This window comes from Siphateles boraxobius, unplaced genomic scaffold (genome assembly GCF_051911475.1).
Source record: "Siphateles boraxobius isolate OS27281-9 unplaced genomic scaffold, OSU_SipBor_1 380, whole genome shotgun sequence".
Classification (NCBI taxonomy): Eukaryota; Metazoa; Chordata; class Actinopteri; order Cypriniformes; family Leuciscidae; genus Siphateles; species Siphateles boraxobius.
In genome coordinates this window covers 22,501-43,558 of record NW_027509009.1, presented here as the reverse complement: position 1 = coordinate 43,558, position 21,058 = coordinate 22,501, and the positions used below count along the sequence as shown (strand labels likewise).

At 36.7% G+C, this 21,058-nt stretch overlaps 2 protein-coding genes across 2 annotated transcripts; both read left to right on the top strand.

Moving 5' to 3' along the window:
• Positions 1-286: 286 nt before the first annotated feature.
• Positions 287-2,147, top strand: LOC143703149 (somatostatin receptor type 2-like). The gene has a single exon (XM_077197257.1). The coding sequence runs from the start codon at positions 1,019-1,021 to the stop codon at positions 2,042-2,044; it is 1,026 nt and encodes a 341-aa protein (XP_077053372.1). The 5' UTR covers positions 287-1,018; the 3' UTR covers positions 2,045-2,147.
• A 7,447-nt stretch (positions 2,148-9,594) lies between these two features.
• On the top strand, positions 9,595-17,544 carry LOC143703148 (somatostatin receptor type 2-like). The gene is made up of 2 exons (XM_077197256.1): positions 9,595-10,030; positions 12,420-17,544. Exon 2 carries the CDS (start codon positions 12,487-12,489, stop codon positions 13,624-13,626), a length of 1,140 nt encoding a protein of 379 aa, XP_077053371.1. The 5' UTR covers positions 9,595-10,030; positions 12,420-12,486; the 3' UTR covers positions 13,627-17,544.
• The last annotated feature ends 3,514 nt before the right edge of the window (positions 17,545-21,058 follow it).

Below are 21,058 nucleotides of genomic sequence, written 5' to 3'. Positions count from 1 at the left end.
AGGGGACTGGATACCTGTCTTCAGAAACACAAAGTCACTTGAGGCCCCTTAAACCTCGACATAAGCTCAGCATGCCAATGGAAAGTTCCAAAATTGTAGGAATGATTCATGGAATCGGGAGTAGAATGACGTCCAAAACAATTAGCATATTGCATAATCTCTACTAAAACAGTGCTTGTGGTCAATGAGGTGAGTATATATGAGCCTAATCATTACCTCCCTCAGTTACTGTTTTCCCGCATTTCTTGGGAAGTTCACTGGTATTCCAACAATGCGTGTCAGAAGAGGAACAGGACTAAGGTGATCGCTCATTACTCTTGCCCTTTTATCTGCAAGCGCTTCCACACACTGAGGCCTTGTGTGCGTGATAGATGATTCACTGACCAACAAACAAAGACAATCAGCCAGAAACATAAACAGCAAAGGGGGGAAATGCAGCATATTCAAACAAGCAGAGGGTGACAGGCCAGATTCATCACTCATCCGATGAGGACGCATTTGTAAAGTGGGTGGCCCAGAGGAGAAGTTGGGGGTTGATCGGCTCGGATTGACCCCCCACTGAACTGCGAGGAAAGGGAGGAAGCATAGGGGTGGAGTGAAGGAGGAAAACGAGAGGGAGTGAACAAGGGAGTGTGAAAGATAGAGGCTGGATGGACCTTCTGACAAGAGTGTTTAGTTATGAAAACAAAAGTATTGTAACAGATGGCACCCTGGAAACCTCATAACAGCGGATTGGAACGAGCCGGCGCAGCTTATCGGAGTCGACGGATGACTTAGACACACACACACTTTGGGATATATAAGATCTCCACAGGAGGGTCTGACACCAACTAGAGTTTGGAGATATTTCAACAAATATCCTTCCAGGTTTTTTGGGGTGAATTGTGTTTTACCTCTGAAATTTCTTCGAAGATCAGTTCTTAAGATGGGAAAGTAAGCCTTCAAGGACAAGGTGGAGATCAAGAACTAATCCTGGTTCTTGTAATACGTTTGAACTACAAGGACTACAAGACCAGAAATGGAAACGGCAGTGCCTTTGGGAATGTTTTACGACAACGTGTCGGTTCTAGGTGCCGCGATAAACAACGTCTACATCCAGGAGGACTTCGATGCGTTCAGCGTCACCATGGCTGTGATGTACCTGGCAGTGTGCATTGTGGGATTGGCCGGGAACTCGCTGGTTATAATCGCCATCCTAAAGCTGGACAAAATGTCTTCGGCGACCACCGTCTACATTTTCAACTTGGCTTTGGCGGATGGACTTTTCATGGTAGGACTCCCGTTTATCGCTATCCAAAACTTCCAAGACCAGTGGATCTTCGGAGATACCGTTTGCAAGCTGGTTATGGTTCTAGACGGCATTAATCAATTCACAAGCGTGTTCTGCCTGACGGTGATGAGTGTTGACCGTTACATGGCGCTGGTAGACCCGATGCGATTCGCTCGTTGGCGGACGCCACGACGGGCGAAGATCATCGCTGCATTAATGTGGTTTATCTCTCTATTTCCCGTGCTTCCAATGGCTATTAACTTTTCTGCTAACTACGGATTGTGCACCGTTGACCCTCATGTCGCATCTGACACCTGGTGGTTGACCTTTCTTAGCTACACGTTTGTATTGGGCTTTGCTTTGCCCTTCACCGTGATGATTGTGTTTTACACGGCACTGTTAGTGACTCTGAGGAACGCCAGAACGCAAATGTCTACTTCGGAGAGTCACAGGCTGGAGAAACAGGTTACTAAGATGGTGGTGGCGGTTGTTTTGGTGTTTGGCGTTTGCTGGCTGCCGTTCTACGTCGTCAACTTTTGCTCTCTGCACCGAACGGATCTGGCGCTGGACTTCACTCGTGGCTTTGAGTTTGTGGTGCTGCTGTCGTATTCGTGGAGCTGCGCCAATCCAATCCTGTACGCATGTCTGTCGGAAACTTTTCGAAGGCATTTCCACGCCCTCCTCTGTACCCATAAGAGCTCGCCGACGCACTGTGACCGAGACACCGAAGGCTACGTCCTGCGCGACACCAACGCGCAAGGCGTGTTAGCTTAGAGTTTTAAAGTCGCCCTGTGGTGAAAATCCAGCTTTAAATGTTGATTATATGTCTATGTGGTGTTTTTAATATGCTTTAAGAAAAAACATGTCTAAATTCAGAAGTCGGCACCATTGCTGAGTATTTTCTCCTTAAAGGAGCAGTTCACTTTTTAAAAAACTTTTGCTGATAATTTACTCACCCCCATGTCATCCAAGATGTCCCTGTCTTTCTTTCTTTAGTCGAAAAGAAATTAAGGTTTTTGATGAAAACATTCTAGGATTTTTCTCCATATAATGGACTTCATTGGGTACCAAACGGCCCAAGGTCCAAATGACAGTTTCAGTGCAGCTTCAAATGGCTTTAAACGACACCAGATGATGCATAAGGGTCTTATCTTGCGAAACGAGCGGTGATTTCAAAAATAAATAAAAACGTTTAAGTTTTATAAGCACAAAGGCTCGCCTTGCTCTGTTTTGTGATGCATGTTCGTGACTCTCCTGTTCGAACTCGTTCATCAAAATGAACGAATTCTTTTCGAGTCATTTCGTTCATTCAACAAACGAAATGACTCGAAAAAAGATTTGTTCATTTTGATGAACGAGTTCGAACAGGAGAGTCACGAACGTGCATCACAGAACAGAGCAAGGCGAGCATTTGTGCTTAAAAAACTTAAACTTTTTTATTTATTTTTGAAATGACCGCTCGTTTCGCAAGATAAGACCCTTATGCATCATCTGGTGTCGTTTAAAGCCATTTGAAGCTGCACTGAAACTGTCATTTGGACCCTGGACCATTTGGTACCCAATGAAGTCCATTATATGGAGAAAAATCCTAGCATGTTTTCATCAAAAACCTTAATTTCTTTTCGACTACATCTTCGATGACACGGGGGTGAGTAAATTATCAGCAAACGTTTTTTAAAAAGTGAACTACTCCTTTAAAACTGCAGTGAACCAAAGACAGTCAAAAACATGGTTTGAAATCGCTGGTGTTTCTGACGTCACAAACTACCTTGAAACCAATCAAGTAAACCTGTCATTAACTGCGAACTAGCAGGGGAGTCTCCAGAGATGCCAGGATATTTATATGTTGATATGAAAAATCGGGTAGATTTAGCAATGTAGCGCATGTATGATGTGTATTACGATGTTATGATGAACTATACCTATGCCTTTCTCCACTGACGTTCTGTTTTGTTCAAAGCGTTTCTGATGATTGTTAGAAGGCAGACTGAGATGGTTAACGGGAGGATAGTTTGTGTAACATAGCTTTCCTGTAGAACTGAGAACTGTTAAGAATGTAAAATGTGTACCTTGAAATGCAATGTAAGTCGCGTTGGATAAAAGCGTCTGCCAAATGCATAAATGTAAATGTAATCATTAGCACCATATTATTAGCTGTCTGATTACATAGTCAAGCAAAAGGCTAATCATATTATTTACCGTTATGTGTCCGACGTTGTAAAGAGCGATATTATTGTGCAGCGTTTACCTCAGCAAGTTAGCCGAGTGAATCTCTGAGTGGAGGCGGGGCTAATTAGCATATTCATAGTTCGGCGTACATATTAAATGAAGCAAGGGTGTAGAGTTGCATTCCAGCTATTTTAAGTTTTTTTTTTCACAGGAAAAAACGTTTAAATATGTAATTTTGGTGATCAAAAATGAGGTTTAGGGATAAAATTATCGACTACAGGGGGACTTTAAATATGTTGCAATAAATTCCAACATAAATCCAACATGTTTACTTTGTAAATAGACAATCCTTAATTGCTTTCTGCGCCACCTTTTTGTAGTGAAATTCAAAGTATGAGCCAGGGAGATTTGCCTTTGCTAAGAAAAATACATGAGCAGACTGAGGCATGATAAGTGAAAGCACAAAAGCAAAGTTGACGTGGTTGGTTTCCATGCAAAGGACAACATTTCCAAGTAGTAAGGATGATTTTGCAATTTCTGCCCTCCTGTAGAAGTGCTGTCCAATTGATTGGGGTTTTCTGGATGATGTCATGGTTGTCATGGCATCCAGCTTGGACCAAATATTTGAGGATTTTTGTGTGACTGTTGCTAAATGACACATGAATAAGGAATGTGTTTGTGAATTTGTTTGAAAGCAGTTGATATATTGATGCTAATAGCCAACACTGCCATGGTTTAAGTGACCATATTGCTCAAATGAATTTAATTATTAATAACACGTGGCCATACATATACATACATACACAGGGTAATGTTTTTATTATTTTTATTTTTATATATGTGTTGTTACCATTTTTGGAGATATTTGTTAAAAATATTTTTTTTGACCAAGAAACCAAAAGCAATTATTATAATTTTTTTCTTTTTTACTTTTTAATAATATATTCTGAATGTATTGTAATATATTATGAATATTATAAATCATAAGTCATTTACCCTTGTTTTATCACAACATTTTAAGCTTATGCTTTTACGCCAATATTTTACTTTATTGCATGTATATAATATTTGCATTTAATCATCCAGAACATGTTTCTTTTTATATTCCTGTCTACATGTGTAAATTATCATTGTTCATAAACATTAAAATGTGCAGATAATGACAGAGTGTGTAATTATCTTTGTTCATGTAAGGATACTGCATTATTTAAACGTTTATGAAGCAATTTTTTCAGATTAAACTTTAAAGAGAAACAAACTTGCATTCAATTCGAGCCATTTTTGCTCTGAAATGTATAACCACTTGGATTTTGCAGAGAAAAATGACTCGTTCATATACAATTTTGACTGAGGTTGGTATTAATATTAATATCTTGGCAGAGTTGAGGGCTTTGAACTGAGAAATGCGTTGAGAAAGCATCTCACAACACTTCTTTGGCTCACATCTGTTATAAACGTGTTGTTTTTGCAGCAGTTTTATAGGCAGCCAAGGTGCAATGCAAGCCTATAACATACCTTTCCTTATTCCCTGGCAAATCTAGAAGCATAAGACTTTACTCATCAAAACAAGGGTATGACCACACATACTCGCACTCATTCTTGTCCATCATCATGTGAAAAAAAACTAAACTAAAATGCATGAGACAGACTTGGTGGGAGACAGTATGCTTAGATTAGAACACTTAAAATGCTTCATTCCCATGTACAAATGTAGGAAAATATTATCCCATGACTCCATGATGAATATGTTTTCCTAACGATTGTCAAAAATGTATACCTCTGACATAAAACAGATGGAGTAAGCTTATCAAATCTTCCAAAAAAATGATTTAGATACAAAATTAGAAGGTTAGGAATTGCTCTCACGCACATTATGTACCAAAAACAATTTTAAATAACATCTCTCCGGAGGTTATGAGATCACATCCCTCATTACTCCGATAAGCATCTGTTCTGTCACACGTGTCTAAATAGAAAATTACTTATTTTTCATTATTCAGAATCAGCACATCATTGAGCAAAAATATTCTAAACGAATAATAAATATAATATATAACATAAATAAATATAAATATTATATATAAAAACATCTTGGCTGAGGAAGCTTATGCACTGTAACTCAATTTAAATGCATATTGCCATGAAAAAATCTATAATTTAATTCACAGTCCTGGTTTTTGGTTGTTCTTGTCTAGAAACCTTGCTTTAACCCTGCAATTATCCGTCACGTTGACAGTGCAACACACACATTTAAACAGCCAAACTGTCCGCCAGTTCAGCTGTCTCTTTTATATCCCTGATGACCCAGCTTTGGCTTTGTGCCGTAGAAAGCAGTCTTTATCAGTAGCTATCACTGTGCCTATAAACTGACAAAAGCTTTTAATTGGACCCTTGGGCGTCACATGTTCGGTCTAGGCCTATAATGTATAGGTTTGAAACATCAGGCACATAAGGAAGAGGTTAACTCAATTCAAGGCAGTGAGGCTGTTGGGGCTTAAAGGGCAATTCGTTTAAAGTGTTAGTTCACTCAAAAATGCGTCGTGTCAGAGGTCACTCTTCAACCAGAACTATATAGACTCACCTACGGCTGTTACCGGAAGCCAGTGATAAGTTATAAATATGGATATTTTTCTTTCAAAGCTTCACTTCTGAAGGCCTTTATTAACCCCTGGGGTCGTATTGATTACTGTTATGATGGATGGATGCACTTTTTTAGGTACATTTTCTGCCTTTATAAAGCTAGGAAGAGCCAGGATATTTTTTAATAAAACTCCGATTGTATTCGTTTCCGATTGTAAAATTGTATTGCATTCTGAAAAAAGAAACTCATACACCTATGGCTTGAGGGCGAGTAAATTATGGGATAATTTTCACTTTTGGGTGAACTATCCCTTTAAATTTTAATTACATTCAAAATGATATATAAACATTTAACTTTGAGGCCACTATGATACATGTTCTTAAAAGAATAAGAACAGATGTATTAATCTGTTTAAAAACAGAAGCATTTAAAATAAGAGCAGATGTAATGGAAACATTATACATGAATTATCACTCACTGGAGTTAGTTTCCAAAAAGTCCATTATATTTTTGATGATTCAAACAGTTCCAAGTGCCCACAATAAGTATTAAAATCGAAAAAATATTCATAGACATGTGTATATAAATGAGGGTGTCGAGTTATATTCAAGATATTTTAAGGCATGAAGAATTTTTTTCAAATAAAAAACATTTAAATGTGTCATTTTGGTGATCAAAGATGAGTTTTAAGAGATAAAAATGATTGACAGCAGCGGGACTTTAAATAATAATAATAAAATGAATAAATATTCAGCTAAATGAAGAAGCTGTCTGACTTCTGTGTGGAGATTGTTCTGTTTCACACAGTTAGATCACCGTTATTTTTGTCCAGGCCAAAAGCACATGTGTTGAAATTGGAGCCCTAATAATAAATGCGATGCGAGTGTTTCACTCTTCCACTCGACTGCGACCTGTTGGTGTTCTCCTGCTGACTTCACAAATTAACCATGGCCTTGTGGGCTCGTCTTTAAAAAAACATGTTTTACACTCTCGATATGGTTTATTACATTTGTGGAGAATTTTGTCTTGAAAATTTCCACCATGCAATATTTCACATATTCACATATTTCCACCATGCAATTTTTCACATATTTCCACACAAAACATTGGTTGAAATGGCATTTTAAACATTTGTTGGAATGAAATGACACACTCCTTTGGAATTACAGCATTTTATGTATCCTAAATACAAACGAATTCAAAATTGCTTAAAAATGATGTACAATAAAAATATGATGCACAAAAAGTGATATTTTTCACACATTTCATCTCATAATTTGTTTCAATCATGTTTGCATGATCTTCACTGACAGAACACTTATGCCAAAAAATTATGTAATTTTGTGGTCTTGAATTGTTTTTTTTTGTTATTTGTGTAAAATTCCATTTTTTGGCGCTAGCTAAAAATGATCAAATGTGTAAAAAATAAAATAAAAAAAGTATAAAAATAATTGAAAAAAAGCATTGTAAAAAGTATGTTTTACAGTAATAAAAATCAGCAACTGGACATGAAAGTGCCTGATAATAAAGAACACAGAAAATGCTTTGTTTTCTCATAACTATATGCATAATCCTCTTTATTTTTACCACACACCATCCTGACAAGAATTTTCCCCATTTCTATTACTACTTTTGTCAGCTTGAGGAGAATCCTCTGTTGCCTTTTTAGAACAGTGCATATATCCATTTCTTTAGAGCTTTATAACAAGTTTAGAAAACAAATGGGTCTATGTCAACCACTCATCAAAAATAATGGATGCTTTTTATTTTTCCATACATGTTTCAGTCAAATCATTTATCATTTTGATTTATTTAACCCTTTTTGTCAAGTTGCGTCTGTTTATTTTCATTGCCACAGTTTACCTTTCATCAAGGCTTTTCACGACTTATCAGCCATTGACCTTTAACCCCATCTATTCAGATTAACTACGTGCTGTCCAAGGTGAAGGCTCATGGAGTATTCACTTCTCTTCTTCTAGGATTGAGCATTTCAGTTCTGTTAAAGCAGAAGATAACCAGTCTCAGGAATTTTTGTTAAAAATAATGAAACAATTCATTATTTGTCAAGCAATTTAGAGTAGGCCCACATACATGCCTGCAGTTTTCGTATAGTTTATTTTTTGTCTGAGGTTAACTTAAGGTGTGTGTGTGTGTGTGTGTGTGTGTGTGTGTGTGTGTGTGTGTGTGTGTGTGTGTGTGTGTGTGTGTGTGTGTGTGTGTGTGTGTGTGTGCGTGCGTGCGTGCGTGCGTGCGTGCGTGCGTGCGTGCGTGCGTGCGTGCGTGTGCGTGCGTGTGCGTGCGTGCGTGTGTGTGTGTGTGTGTGTGTGTGTGTGTGTGTGTGTGTGTGTGTGTGTGTGTGTGTGTGTGTGTTTGTGTGTGTGTGTGTGTGTGTGGCCTGGTAAACCCTACATTATGGGGACAAAATGTCCCCATAAGGATGGCAATATCTGAAATCCTTGTTCGTGTGGGGACATTTTTTGGTCACCCTGAGGAAAACAGCTTATAAATCATACTAAGTGATGTTTTTTGAAAATGTAAAAATGCAGAAAGTTTTCTGTGATGGGTAGGTTTAGGGGTAGGGTTAGTGTAAGGGAATAGAATATACAGTTTGTACAGTATAAAAATCATTATGTCTATGGAAAGTCCCCATAAAACATGGAAACACTACATGTGTGTGTGTGTGTGTGTGTGTGTTTGTCAGACAAGTCCATATACTGACCCTTAGAACATAACATTCCATTGTTGTTGTTTGTGTTGTTCACACACTCCAGAATGTGAATTGGTCATGTGTTGATCTATGTTTGACCAGTTAGTCAAGATTAGTTTGTTTCAGCAGTTATTTGATACAGATTCAAAAGTGTGAATTCGATTTGTGCGCATGCACTTGGTTTGATTATATGTTTAACCCCTTCTCCTGCCTTCTACGGGCAATTGTCACATGACAAAGATGGCAGATTTCAGGTTGCACACTTTCACAGGATCCTACAATAGAAGAATATGACTTAAAAAGTAAACCCTATCTCCCTTTATATAATTTTTCTGTAATGCACTTGTGCACCTCGTCCTATACTATCATATTGTAATGATACATTTTTGTTCCCATGTTGTCTGGACATGACATATTGTTCAATAAAAATAAAAAATAAAAAACCTTCCACAGGGTTCTATAAGCCAGCCGAGGAACTGCCATTAAGATGAAAGAAGCTTTCTGCAAGTTGCAGAGTTTTTATAGTGTCATTTTTAAAGCTTGACTTCAATAAATTGTGCAAGTTTTAAGTTCACAACAATTTAACATCAAATTATTTTATCTCAAAGAATTGAGGTAACATTTGATTTCTCACGATATGACTAATTTAAATTCTCTGAATTAATTCCCTCATGCATTTCCATCTAATCTAATTTTAAACATCTTTTTTTTTGGGGGGGGGGTTCATAAATTATTATTTTGACCCCTGACATATTCCCGTATCCTTATCAAGACCACACAGCAAAAACAACTGAATATAGCCTTTCACGTCGTTTAGATTAATGTATCTGCGCAGGATATATCAAGGAAGCGCGCGCTCGACGGATCAGTAGCTCCATCTGCACTCACACTCGTGCGCGCGCTCCAGCAACACACACACGCGCGAGGACCTGGCTCACATCGTTCCGCTCAGACTGAAAATACCAAAGGAATTCGATTGTTGCCCCTCGAAATTTAGTTTTCATGACTTAAATGTTAAGTTTATTGAGTTCAAGTGCGTCATTCGCTACTAAACTTATGTTTTAGTGTATTTTCTACTGAAATAACGGTCATTTGTTATCTGAGGAGAACTGTCGTTGTCCTGACGCACAAACGGACACGCGCGGGTTTATCAGGAGGTGTCAAGTGCGAGTGACGGTTATTCTATTTGCTGGATATTGTGCTTGGTCGTACAGTTTTGCGGCAATATTATGGTGGCAAATTGAAACATGTGAAGCTGTTCATATTCCAGGAATGGATCTCCAAAGGTGTCCCATAACTACAGGTAACTGTACAGGCAAAAATGTAATACATCAGATAGTTTAAAATTGTCTTTTTTGCAGCATACCAATTCACGTGGCATAGCTGTCAGCGTGTTATTGACGGTTTAACATTTTTATTTGAGAAGAAGAAAGTATTTAAACATTTACATTATACATTTTAATCATTTAGCAGGTGCGTTTTTTATTCAAAGTGACTTACAAATTAGGAGAATTACAGGTAATTAGGCTACAAATTATTTGGTAAAATAGTTCGATCAGTCGTAGATGTCTGTTTTGGCTAATGTCAAAAAAATGATTTTTTCCCCACTGTCTATAATAATCCATTATAAATAGCCTAGCTATATTTTACACAATTTATTTAGACATGTCGTGTAACGTTAGCTACTTGTTGAAAATCACATAGCTTAGAGAGGCAGAGTCGGAAAGCATCATTAATTGTCTATTTAATATGGGCTGTTTAAGCGTTTGGACGTTTGGAATAGGAAACAAAGTTATATGATTTGATTTCAGTTGGGTTTCTGATATTTTTCTCATTTGAAGATGTTGTGATATTGTGTGGGATGATGGAGAACAACACGATTTGGATGGATCTCTGCAATCTAAATAGAGAACACTGCAGTAGTTCTCTTTTATATTAATTCATTCATCCGAGCCTTGGAGGAGCTGTTACAGCTAAATTAAGTTCGTGTCCTTTGTTAGATTATCTCTTATATATCAAATATTCATACTGTTTGCTCAGTGAAGATCAATTAAACCAATATTTGCTAGGGCAAAAGTCAATGAGCTGTAGAAACCAGACAGACAAGGTAAAGTCCTTGTTTATCCTAAGTTGCAGATCAGACCTGTAAGCAGTATTGATTCTCTAGCTGCATGCATGTGACCCGCTTTCCATTTTCATCTAATTTTTACTTGAATAATGCTTTTATTTAAGCTGAACTGATATAAATCCAGTCTACTCTCGCGCGATATGCTAATCAGAATTCACCTCTGTGGTGATTATACCCCATATTGCAATTATTGTTTGAGATTCGTGGTTGCTCCATCCATGTGTCTTGCTCTCTCATGTGAGTTGTGGGTTTCCTAAACTTCAGTATGCTGATGTAATCCAATTTGGGGGAGTAAACAACCTTGACCATTTACATTTGGCTGCATCATGTCTTGTCATGAAGTGACCAAGTGAAAAAACTCATAAAGATTCTAAAATATACAATACTTATGAATTCAAGTTTAGAATATAACTGAAAATGTTTGTGGTGTGCATTTGTATCTCCTCCTGAACTGTCACATTAACATTTAGTCTGAAACCATTAAAAATAAAGGGTCTTTATGGAGTTGGACATTTCCCGCCCCGGCGTTGGTTCCGGAAGAATTTTTCCCATTCATTTTCCCCATAGGGATTTTAAAAATGTTTTTAAAAAAGAGCTATAAGTCATAAACCAAGCCAATCAGCAACGAGGTGAATCAAAACATTACAAACTCTGATTTGATAAATAAATAAAAAATCAACAACAAAAAAAACATAATACAAGACTGTGAACTTAACGACTTCACTGAGGGAAAGAACTACAATCCCATGAAGCATTGCAAACAGCATAATCAAGTTAAAAACAATGGAGAAATATAAAACTTAAGTACTAATGTTTTGTTATTGCAAAATATGCATATACAAATATTTAAGTATTTTGAGAGCTAAGAGAGATCGACTTGCAGTTCTTCATGAGAGTGTGCGGGGCTAAAGAGACAATTTGGCACGTCTTTTTTTTGTGACTCACTGATTGGTGTAATTTTCTGTACAGCATCATGGATAATGTAGTTTTTTCACTAGGAATTCAGCTGTTAAATATTATTATTTAAAAAATAAACTGAAATAACACGTCCTTACGGCTTAAATAGAAGCAAATACCATGGATTAACAGCAGGGCTTAGCTCACAGCAGGGCTATCTTTAAAGGTTTAAAAGTTATCATTCAAAATCAATTTCCATATGGAGAAAAATGAATGGAGTTTTTACTTCTGAAACCCAACTGTTGGAACTCTCTTGCCATCTGGTTCCTTGAAGAACCTTTAAAAGGATTCACAGTAAGGAAAACAAAATATTTTAAGAACTGTGCACTGAAAGGTTCTTTTGGGAACCAAAAATGGTTCTTCTAGCATCTCCCCTTTTGGAAACTATTTTAAAGAGTTTAACGTGGAAATCAGGGCTACAGTCCACTATTAATACTTCCAAAAGTCTTCAGATATGTGTGAAAAATTACACTCACATGCGACATCCCTTAGATTAGATTACTTTGATTCGAGACAAATAAAGCATTATGTATATGTGAATTTATTGAAATTTGCAGATTGGTTGTTAACTCATATTTCCTTCCTTTTTTTTCTCAAATGCCCATAGGTTTCGTATTAAACTGTGGGTTCAATCTTCATAAGCCTTTTCCCGGTGAATAATAAACACTGCCAAAATGGACACATGGACGTTTATGCCCAATTCCAACCTATCCCTCCCCGACCGCTTGGTGAATAATAGCTTCTTCCCAGGGAACGAGTCTGACTTTGGCCTGGAGATTTACCCTCACAATAGCACTAACCATGGTTTTGACCAAACAAGTTCAGTCGTCATCACATTTGTGTACTTTGTAGTCTGTGCGGTGGGACTGTGTGGGAACACACTGGTCATTTATGTAATCCTGCGCTACGCCAAGATGAAGACTGTCACGAATATATACATTTTAAACCTGGCAGTGGCGGATGTCCTTTGCATGCTAAGTCTACCTTTCATTGCGATTCAGCTCTTGCTTCTCCACTGGCCCTTTGGATCCGCGATCTGCCGTGTCGTCCTAACCGCAGACTCCATGAACCAATTCACCAGCATCTTCTTTCTAACCGTCATGAGCTTCGATCGCTACCTAGCCGTGGTGCATCCGATCAAATCCACCAAATGGAGAAAGCCACGCATGGCCAAAACCATCAGTCTGGCCATGTGGAGTGTGTCTCTGTTGGTAAACCTACCAATTATGATCTACAGCGGAGTGAACTTGAAAAGAAACGAGGCTCGGACGTGTACCATGTTGTGGCCGGAGCCACAGAACACCTACTACACCGCGTTTATCTTCTACACCTTTTTCTTGGGCTTTTTCTTACCGCTGATTGTCATCTCCATGTGCTACCTGCTAATCGTCATAAAGGTGAAGTCCTCTGGCATGCGGGTCGGCTCCACCAAAAGGAAGCGTTCAGAGCGGAAAGTCACCCGTATGGTTTCTATCGTAGTGGTCGTGTTCGTGCTCTGCTGGTTACCTTTTTACGTATTCAACGTGACCTCTGTGACCGGAACCGTTCCCACAACACCTGTGCTGAAAAGCACGTTTGACTTTGTGGTGGTGTTGGGTTACGCCAACAGCTGCGCCAACCCAATCCTCTACGCCTTCTTGTCGGACAACTTCAAGAAGAGTTTCCAAAACGTCTTGTGTCTGAAAAGAGTCGGTGGCCTGGATGAGATCGACCGGAGCGATAGTCGACAGGACAGGACTCGAATGGTCAACGATGTCATGACAGAAACGCAAAACGCTGCATTGCTCAATGGAAACCTTCAGACCAGCATCTGAAAATGTTACATGAAATTTGTCCTTTGTAGAAATGCAAAGACTGGTTGTCAGAAGCTACGAGAGATTTAGTATTTAAGATCCACATTTAAGTATTAAAGTGTATCTGGATGTTTTTAGGACACCTGCATGTCTTAAAATGGTCCATTAGGGCGAGATCCTTTAGGAGAGCTTGATCTGATTGATCTCATGTATTTAAGCGATGAATGTAATTTACTGTAAATAACTCTTGTTTTGTTTGGTGTTGCTGTCTGAAGAAATTATGAAGCTGTTGTGTTTTGTTATGTTCACTTCAGTGCCAAAACTGTCTTTAAAGTTAAGAGATACAGTAGCGCCAATATTCAAGATCATGGCCCTTATTAGATAAACATTATTTCACTCTCTAAAGACTTCTGTGGAAACACAAGGCCAAATAGGACAAGCTTTTGTGATGACCAGACCACATCACTGAATATAAAAAGGTCTAGATGTACATTTCTGTGGCCTATTTATTTGTTGTTTATTTAGTGAATTATGCTTGTTATATCTTACCAAAACCTGATGGTTGCCATCTGCTTATATCTTGTTTACATTTTCAAAATCCTTCCTCATCATATTTCGCCTCTGGTTCCCAGTAGAGTTTTATTTTGGTACTGGAAATGTACACAATGTTCAGTGGAGAGGGGGAGGAGAAAGATGAGCTCTGTTGCAAAACTTAATGAGCTAATCGACATTTTCAGGCATCCAAAAGGTGTAGGCAGCAACTTTATATCAAGAAACCTCCTTTTGATAGCATTTATACGGCATCACGTGTATCCTTCATGGAAAAAGCAATCCAATTGCACGGTTAAAATGGACTACTTGATGCATATTTGTGCTATGAATTCTATAGGGACCACTTGTGAGTTGTGGCTTTAAACGCTCTCTAGGTTTTGAAACAGAGCTTTAGTAATTATTATCTGGCCTGGAGAAAGTTTTAGAACTTTTTATTAATCGCACTTTGTAAAATCTTTCCCACGCGGGTCAAAATGACCTGAAGTCCTAAAATTATACTTTTTTCTTTTCTTTTTTTTTTTTTGTTGTCCAGTAAGCTCATTTAATTTAATTTTGATAATATTTTTTCTATTTTCTAATGCATTTTTTTTTTAAATTTTTTATTTTAAATTTTATTTAGCCTACCTTTAAATTGCTAGATTTGATCAATAAATAATAAATAATTAGTACTTTAAACACATTCCTCACATTCCTTACATTTCATGCATAACCCTTTTAATTACAGCTCAAAATATCTTACAATCTTTGTGGACCTCTTGTGAAAAAAACAAATTTGACATGATATTTTCCTGACTCTTGCCACTAGGTGGCCTTATAGCTCTATATGGAGCAAATGAGCTGTTCCACTGGGTCCTAAAGTCATTTCTTTCAGTGTGCATTCAGATACACATGTAGATATGATCAAAATATTTCGAATTTTAGTTTGAATTTTGAGCATTTTTAGGTGTTTCTGTGTACTGAAGCATTCCTCTCATTCCATTCATTCCTAATGGCGTCAAATTGACCCACGAGGGAAAGATTTGTTACTTTTTGAAATTTCAACCACAAAACTCCTCGAATCATATCGGAAAATCTTTTTTTTTTTTATTATTCGTGGTTCAAGTGCGACAAAAGTGCTAGGGTCTTGGACCCCTCTGTTGAACGCTCAATTATTTTTACTTTTTGGATTAGTATGATGTAGCCAAAAACCATTGGTTGGACTCAATTAACATTCATTAGCTGGCAAATGAGATGCAAATCAATCCTTCTTTTTCCAGTTGCTCAATCACCTCAGTCAGTGAGACAGACAATGATGACAGAGAATGCAAGGAGGCCATACACTGTATTCAACTGTATTATTCATTATTCTGAGAAAAGTATTCAAACAAGTGCATCGTCCAATTCTTTTTGCCAACATGTTGAATATACCTCATTATGAAACATAAGATATTCAGCCTTTATCCATCATTGTGATGAATGCATCCCGTCACATAATGCTGAAGCATCAGCGCGGACTGTTCAATAGCAGGTTCTTTACATTTGCATCGCTCGGAGAACATGAAAAACTATTCATTATAAAACGACGCTGCAAGTGCCTTAAATAATCACTCAAAAAGACACAGAATGAGAGAAGCGTAACCATGTGCATTTATTCATTCATAGCTTTAACAATAAACCCTGAATGTTCAATCAATTCATCTACTGTTATACACTTGTAAATAAAACACTAATTTTAAATCTCTGTCGCTTAAAAAACTGTATAATGTGTAAATATTGAGCTAGCATCGACAGAACGTCTTCAGCTCTCGCCCATTTGAGGGGTTTCGAGAATATTAACATTTGCGAAGGGCTAAAACAGTTCAGACTGAACTTAGTCTGTCCGACTTTAAGGGCCGAAATCAAGTGACGCAAGTCGAAAGGTGAATGAGTGCATGTTTGGAGTATTTTAGGACCGAAACAAACATATTTTGAAACCTGGGGAAGTATTGATGACAGCAAAAGTGGTTATCGCAGTATTCGTCCAGTGTTCAATGTGCCTTTGACCGTCAGGCAGGCATAGGGTGTGTGTGTTAGTGTGTAGTGCTTTAGTGTTGTATCTCATGCGAAGTTGTCTATAGTTCCCAGTCTGGTGGTGTGTGGGTGCAATATAGCTTTCCCTTTATATTAATAACACATTTCAAAGATGTCATTCTTCATCCTACCGTACAGCTGTGTGAACAAGCCTTGAAAAAATGATTCATGCATCTCTCATTCTCTTCATTAGTTGCTTAGATTGAAGGTTGTGTATTGCTTTTTCTCTTGCCGTGCATGTGTGTGTCCTGGCTCATCTTAAGGATGACGCAAATAAACTCAACGTCAGGCTGTGCCTGTCATTCCCTCGCTGCAATTTGCCACAGCTCAATTTTTGCCCAGTTATTTATTTTATAGATCTAATTTATTATTCACTCGAGCGGAATAATCCTCAGGTTTAATTAAATGATCCTTCAAACACTCTTGTTGCCAGGTCATTTGTGGAGAAAGCAGGATTGTGTTTTAATTAAATTTTCCAAAGGCACTGGCATTCATTAAGTAGACAACATTTTAACGGTAACACTTTACAATAATGTCTTATTTGTTAACATTATTTAATGCATTAACACAATGAGCAATATGTTTATTAACATTGGTTAGTTAATAGAAATAGAATTTTATATTGTTTGTTTGTGTAAGTTCACAGTGCATTAACATTACTAAATGAACATTAACTATATTAATAAAGGCTGTGGAACTATTGTTCATTGTTGGTTTATGTTTATCCTTTTAGTTAACTAATGTTATTAAATGAAACCATAATGTAAAGTCTTGCCTTTTAAAAATGCTAAATAATGCACATTACCAAACCTGTGATATTATGTTAATTGTGAGGTGCAAATAAGTCATTATGATTAATTATGTAAAGTTGTATGTATGCATTTGTGTTTAAACGTGGCTGGTAATGACTTTTACTGGGAAATAACCCCTACCAGTGTACAAAAATATTACAGAGAAATCTTATGCTTAATCTAGGGGATTCTGAGTCAAATTTACCCTTTAACACAGCTGAATAAATACTGTATTTACACATGAGTAAATCCTGATGTATAAAGATGACAAAACATCTTTTTTTTGCAATACTTTTTCTTTTTGTAAAATGTCTCCCTCTGTTGTCCAGTTTGGGGTTTGATAAAAATGCTGGACTTGCGTTAGCTTTATATCTTTTGGCTTGTTTATGGATTAAGCATCATGTTCATGACCTGTAATTATTAACAATTGTAGAGAAACGTGTGATCAAGTATCCGCCAACCTTTTTCAGTGTTGTTATTGACAAAAATGAAGTGCATTACATTAATATTCCAAACAAATAAAGACTAATGTGTGAATAATGCTCAATTTGACTTGTGTATGTGCAATAGTATGATAGTACTACAAAAATATTTACTATAATATATATTTATTTGATAAAAAATACAGCAAAAACAGTAATACAGTAACTGTGAAATATTATTACAATTTAAAATAACTGTTTTCTATGTGAATATATAGTAAAGTGTAATTTATTCCTGTTATCAATCAGCATCATTACTCCAGTCTTCAGTGTCACATGATCCTTCAGAAATCAGTATAATATGATGATTTGCTGCTCAATTATTATTGGTGTCCAATTATTAATCATGTTATTATCAGTGTTGAAAATAGTTACACAGCTTCATATTTTGGTGAAACAGTTATACATTTTCTTTGATGACTAGAAAGTTCAAAAGAACAGCATTTATTCGAAATAGAATCTTTTGTAACATTATAAATGTCTTTACTGTCACTTTTGATCAGTTTAATGCATCTTTTCTGAATGAAAGATTGTAAGATTTTTTTTTTTACTAACTCCAAACCTTTGAATGGTACTAAATATGATTATTTATACAGATAAAAGTCCTGTAAAATATGATCAACAATGAATCCATTCAACATCAGATGAACCGCACTATGCCTGTAATGAAAACTTGATTGTATATGTTTAGCTTCCTCATGCATTTCTCATTGTCTGACACACAATGAAACCAAAGCGTTTATCATCTAAACTAAGGCTTTGACTGTATTTTGAGTCAACAGGTGTGTGTATTGAGCGAGCTCTTCCTGTCCCGATCCACCATCTGTGTGTGTGGTTTGGCTTCACTGAACCCCAGTCACACACTGCAATGTCATGCTCGCTCAGACCTTATAATAGTTCTTCTGCTAGTTTCTGTATAGGTTGTCTAAGAAACACGCTTGTCTACATGAAGTCTATTTAAAAGAGCTGCAGGTGCAAGGATGTGCTCAAATGAGTGTGTGATCAGTTTCGGCTTGAACACAACAGCACAGAGGTGTCAAGACCTGAGAACGTAAAAGTACAGATCCCTTACAGCGAAAATTACAAGTTACAAGTCACCAATTCCAATCCCACTTGAGTAAAAGTCTTTTTTACTGTAAAAAAACAGTATTTTACTCATACTGGATGTAGGCTCAGAGATGCACTAGTCCTCGACACCTAAGAGACATGCCAGTGAAAATAAGATTGAGAAACCATGTTTATTTTCTAAAATGAAACATAAAACTGAACACCTAAATATTGCAATAAATAAAGGTCTTAAACGTCTAGAAACTCTCAAGTCTCAGTTCAGCTCAAAGAGGTCATAAGTAAACCAATGTCCTTTAAAAAGGTAACATCAATATAGTGGATAACTAAAATAAAGTGAAGTAAAGTGTACTTGCACTGTGAGCTGGTTTGGGCCTCATCATGTCCTCATCTCCGAAATCAAACACCTGTGATTCAGAAACCTGCGAATGCACTCGCATTCACGTAAAGTAGCCTTGTAGACCAGTTTGTGTGAGTAACGGCAAAACACACTAGATATCGTTCCTTCAATGTGATAACGCTTCTTTATAGCAGAAACTGCAGCAGAACAACTTAGTGCCGTGCAGAATGTAATGTCTAATTGCACTCTTCACAAATGTATTGGAGTAAAAAGTACATTCGCTTGTTCAAAAATGTAGTCAAGTAGAGAGTAAAAGTTGCTTTTTTGATATTTGATACTCAGTAAAACTACAGTCGCCAAAAAGTTCCTTAAGTAACTAATTACATTTACTCCAAAACTTTACAGCGCTGCAGCAGCACGAGTCATTTTATTGTGGATTTAGGAAATAAAACAATGTGGGGGATCTCTCTGCAAACATCAGTGGCGCATAATGAGTTGAAAGATACTATTCGATATGACTAGAGATATTCATCTTTTGAGACAAAACTTGAGCGATGTCCCCTCCGGAGGATTATGCATCTTTATTGTAAATCTGAGTCATCTGCGCTCGGTTGTATGAACAACGTCTCTCCCTCTGAGCTCCTCTAGTCATTTAGTTCATGCTACAGCAAGAGAGCATTCAGTTGGAAGATCATTTGTTTGAATGAGTCTTTAAAATTGTTTCACAAAAAACAAGCCACTATGTATGACTCATTGTAATTACCCAGCCAAAATGGGTATGAAATGGACTGAAAAACTGGGCCCTGTATAGGATTGTCCGCGGACTGTCTGAAAAGAGTGTAATATATAATATATTGACAGCAGTCCAATAGTCACTAAATTTATAGTTTTTTTTAGTGACTAAAAGGGTCTGAAAAGTCACTGATCTAGTTATCGACACTGTCTACAAGCTTGTTTGGGCCAAACTGCAATAAAAAATGGTAATATTGAAGTTAAATCTTATTTAATATTGCTGAATCATCCTACATTCATTTATACCAACAGAACTAAATATTATGAGTAACAGTGTTTTTACAATTGCTAACATCCTGTTGCCAATTTGTAGTCACATTTTCAAAACTCTAAACACAATTAGCACAACATCTGTCTTTGTGAACTTACCATTAACACAATTCATGTTGTATTCACATAATATGCAGTCGGTTAACACATTTATAAAATTCTCAAATTTTCTTTTCACGCAAGCTTCAATATTAAAATCATGCACAGTTAAAGCAGCCAGAGAAAAGCACAAGTTAAATCTCAAGGGTCATGACCCCAACTAAAACTAAAAGTGTTTTTTCGGTTTATTTAAATTAGCATATTTTACTTTAATTTTATGGTTTTTGTTTGGCAACCGTACCTGCCAGTCATTTGACAATTTTTTTACGATTTTTTTTACAATGAAGGTATATGATCGTGATTATTCAGGAAATACCTGTAAAATAACAGTGTTTTTCAGTTTATTTAATTTAGGATGTTTTACAGTTGTTTGGGGAGCTGACATTCATTTGACCATTTTATCATTTAACTGTTTTGTTACTGTTAAATTACAGATTATATTTGTAATTTTACATACATTTTTATGTAATTTAAGAAAACAGAAAAAATACTGTATGAAAAATACAATCAATTTTCTGTAAAAAAAATGTGAATTACTGTAATTTGTCATTAATGTCACAATACCTAAAATAACAGCTGCATTTTTATTTTACAGATATTATGTGTAATTTTACAGTGTTTTGAGTACAATTTAAAATGAAAGAAAATGATCGTCAAAAAATCACAGTTATTTTCTGTAAAATTAGGATTTTTTTTTTTTACAGTGGTCTTATTTACAAATGCTTAAACACAGCATGACAGAAATGAAGAGTCAATGTTTCAAACCCTAAATATAGTATAAAGCCTTTACTTCTGTAACAACACCAAAAGTACTGATATATTAAACATATTGAAACAACTTTAAGCATTTTTAGGTAACATATTACTGAAATATTGATAGCTGAATCCAATCTCAGTCAGACGCATGATGTTGAAGATCTTTCCATTACTTGGACATACACAGTAAAAATGGGACTCTTTGAAATGTGTTTGTTGAATGTGGATGCGGAAGAACACAGAGAAGCAGAGCGAGA

Excerpts from the sequence above, each read along its gene's own strand:
- LOC143703149 (XM_077197257.1), top strand. The coding sequence starts at position 1,019 with ATGGAAACGGCAGTGCCTTTGGGAATGTTTTACGACAACGTGTCGGTT.
- LOC143703148 (XM_077197256.1), top strand. The coding sequence starts at position 12,487 with ATGGACACATGGACGTTTATGCCCAATTCCAACCTATCCCTCCCCGAC.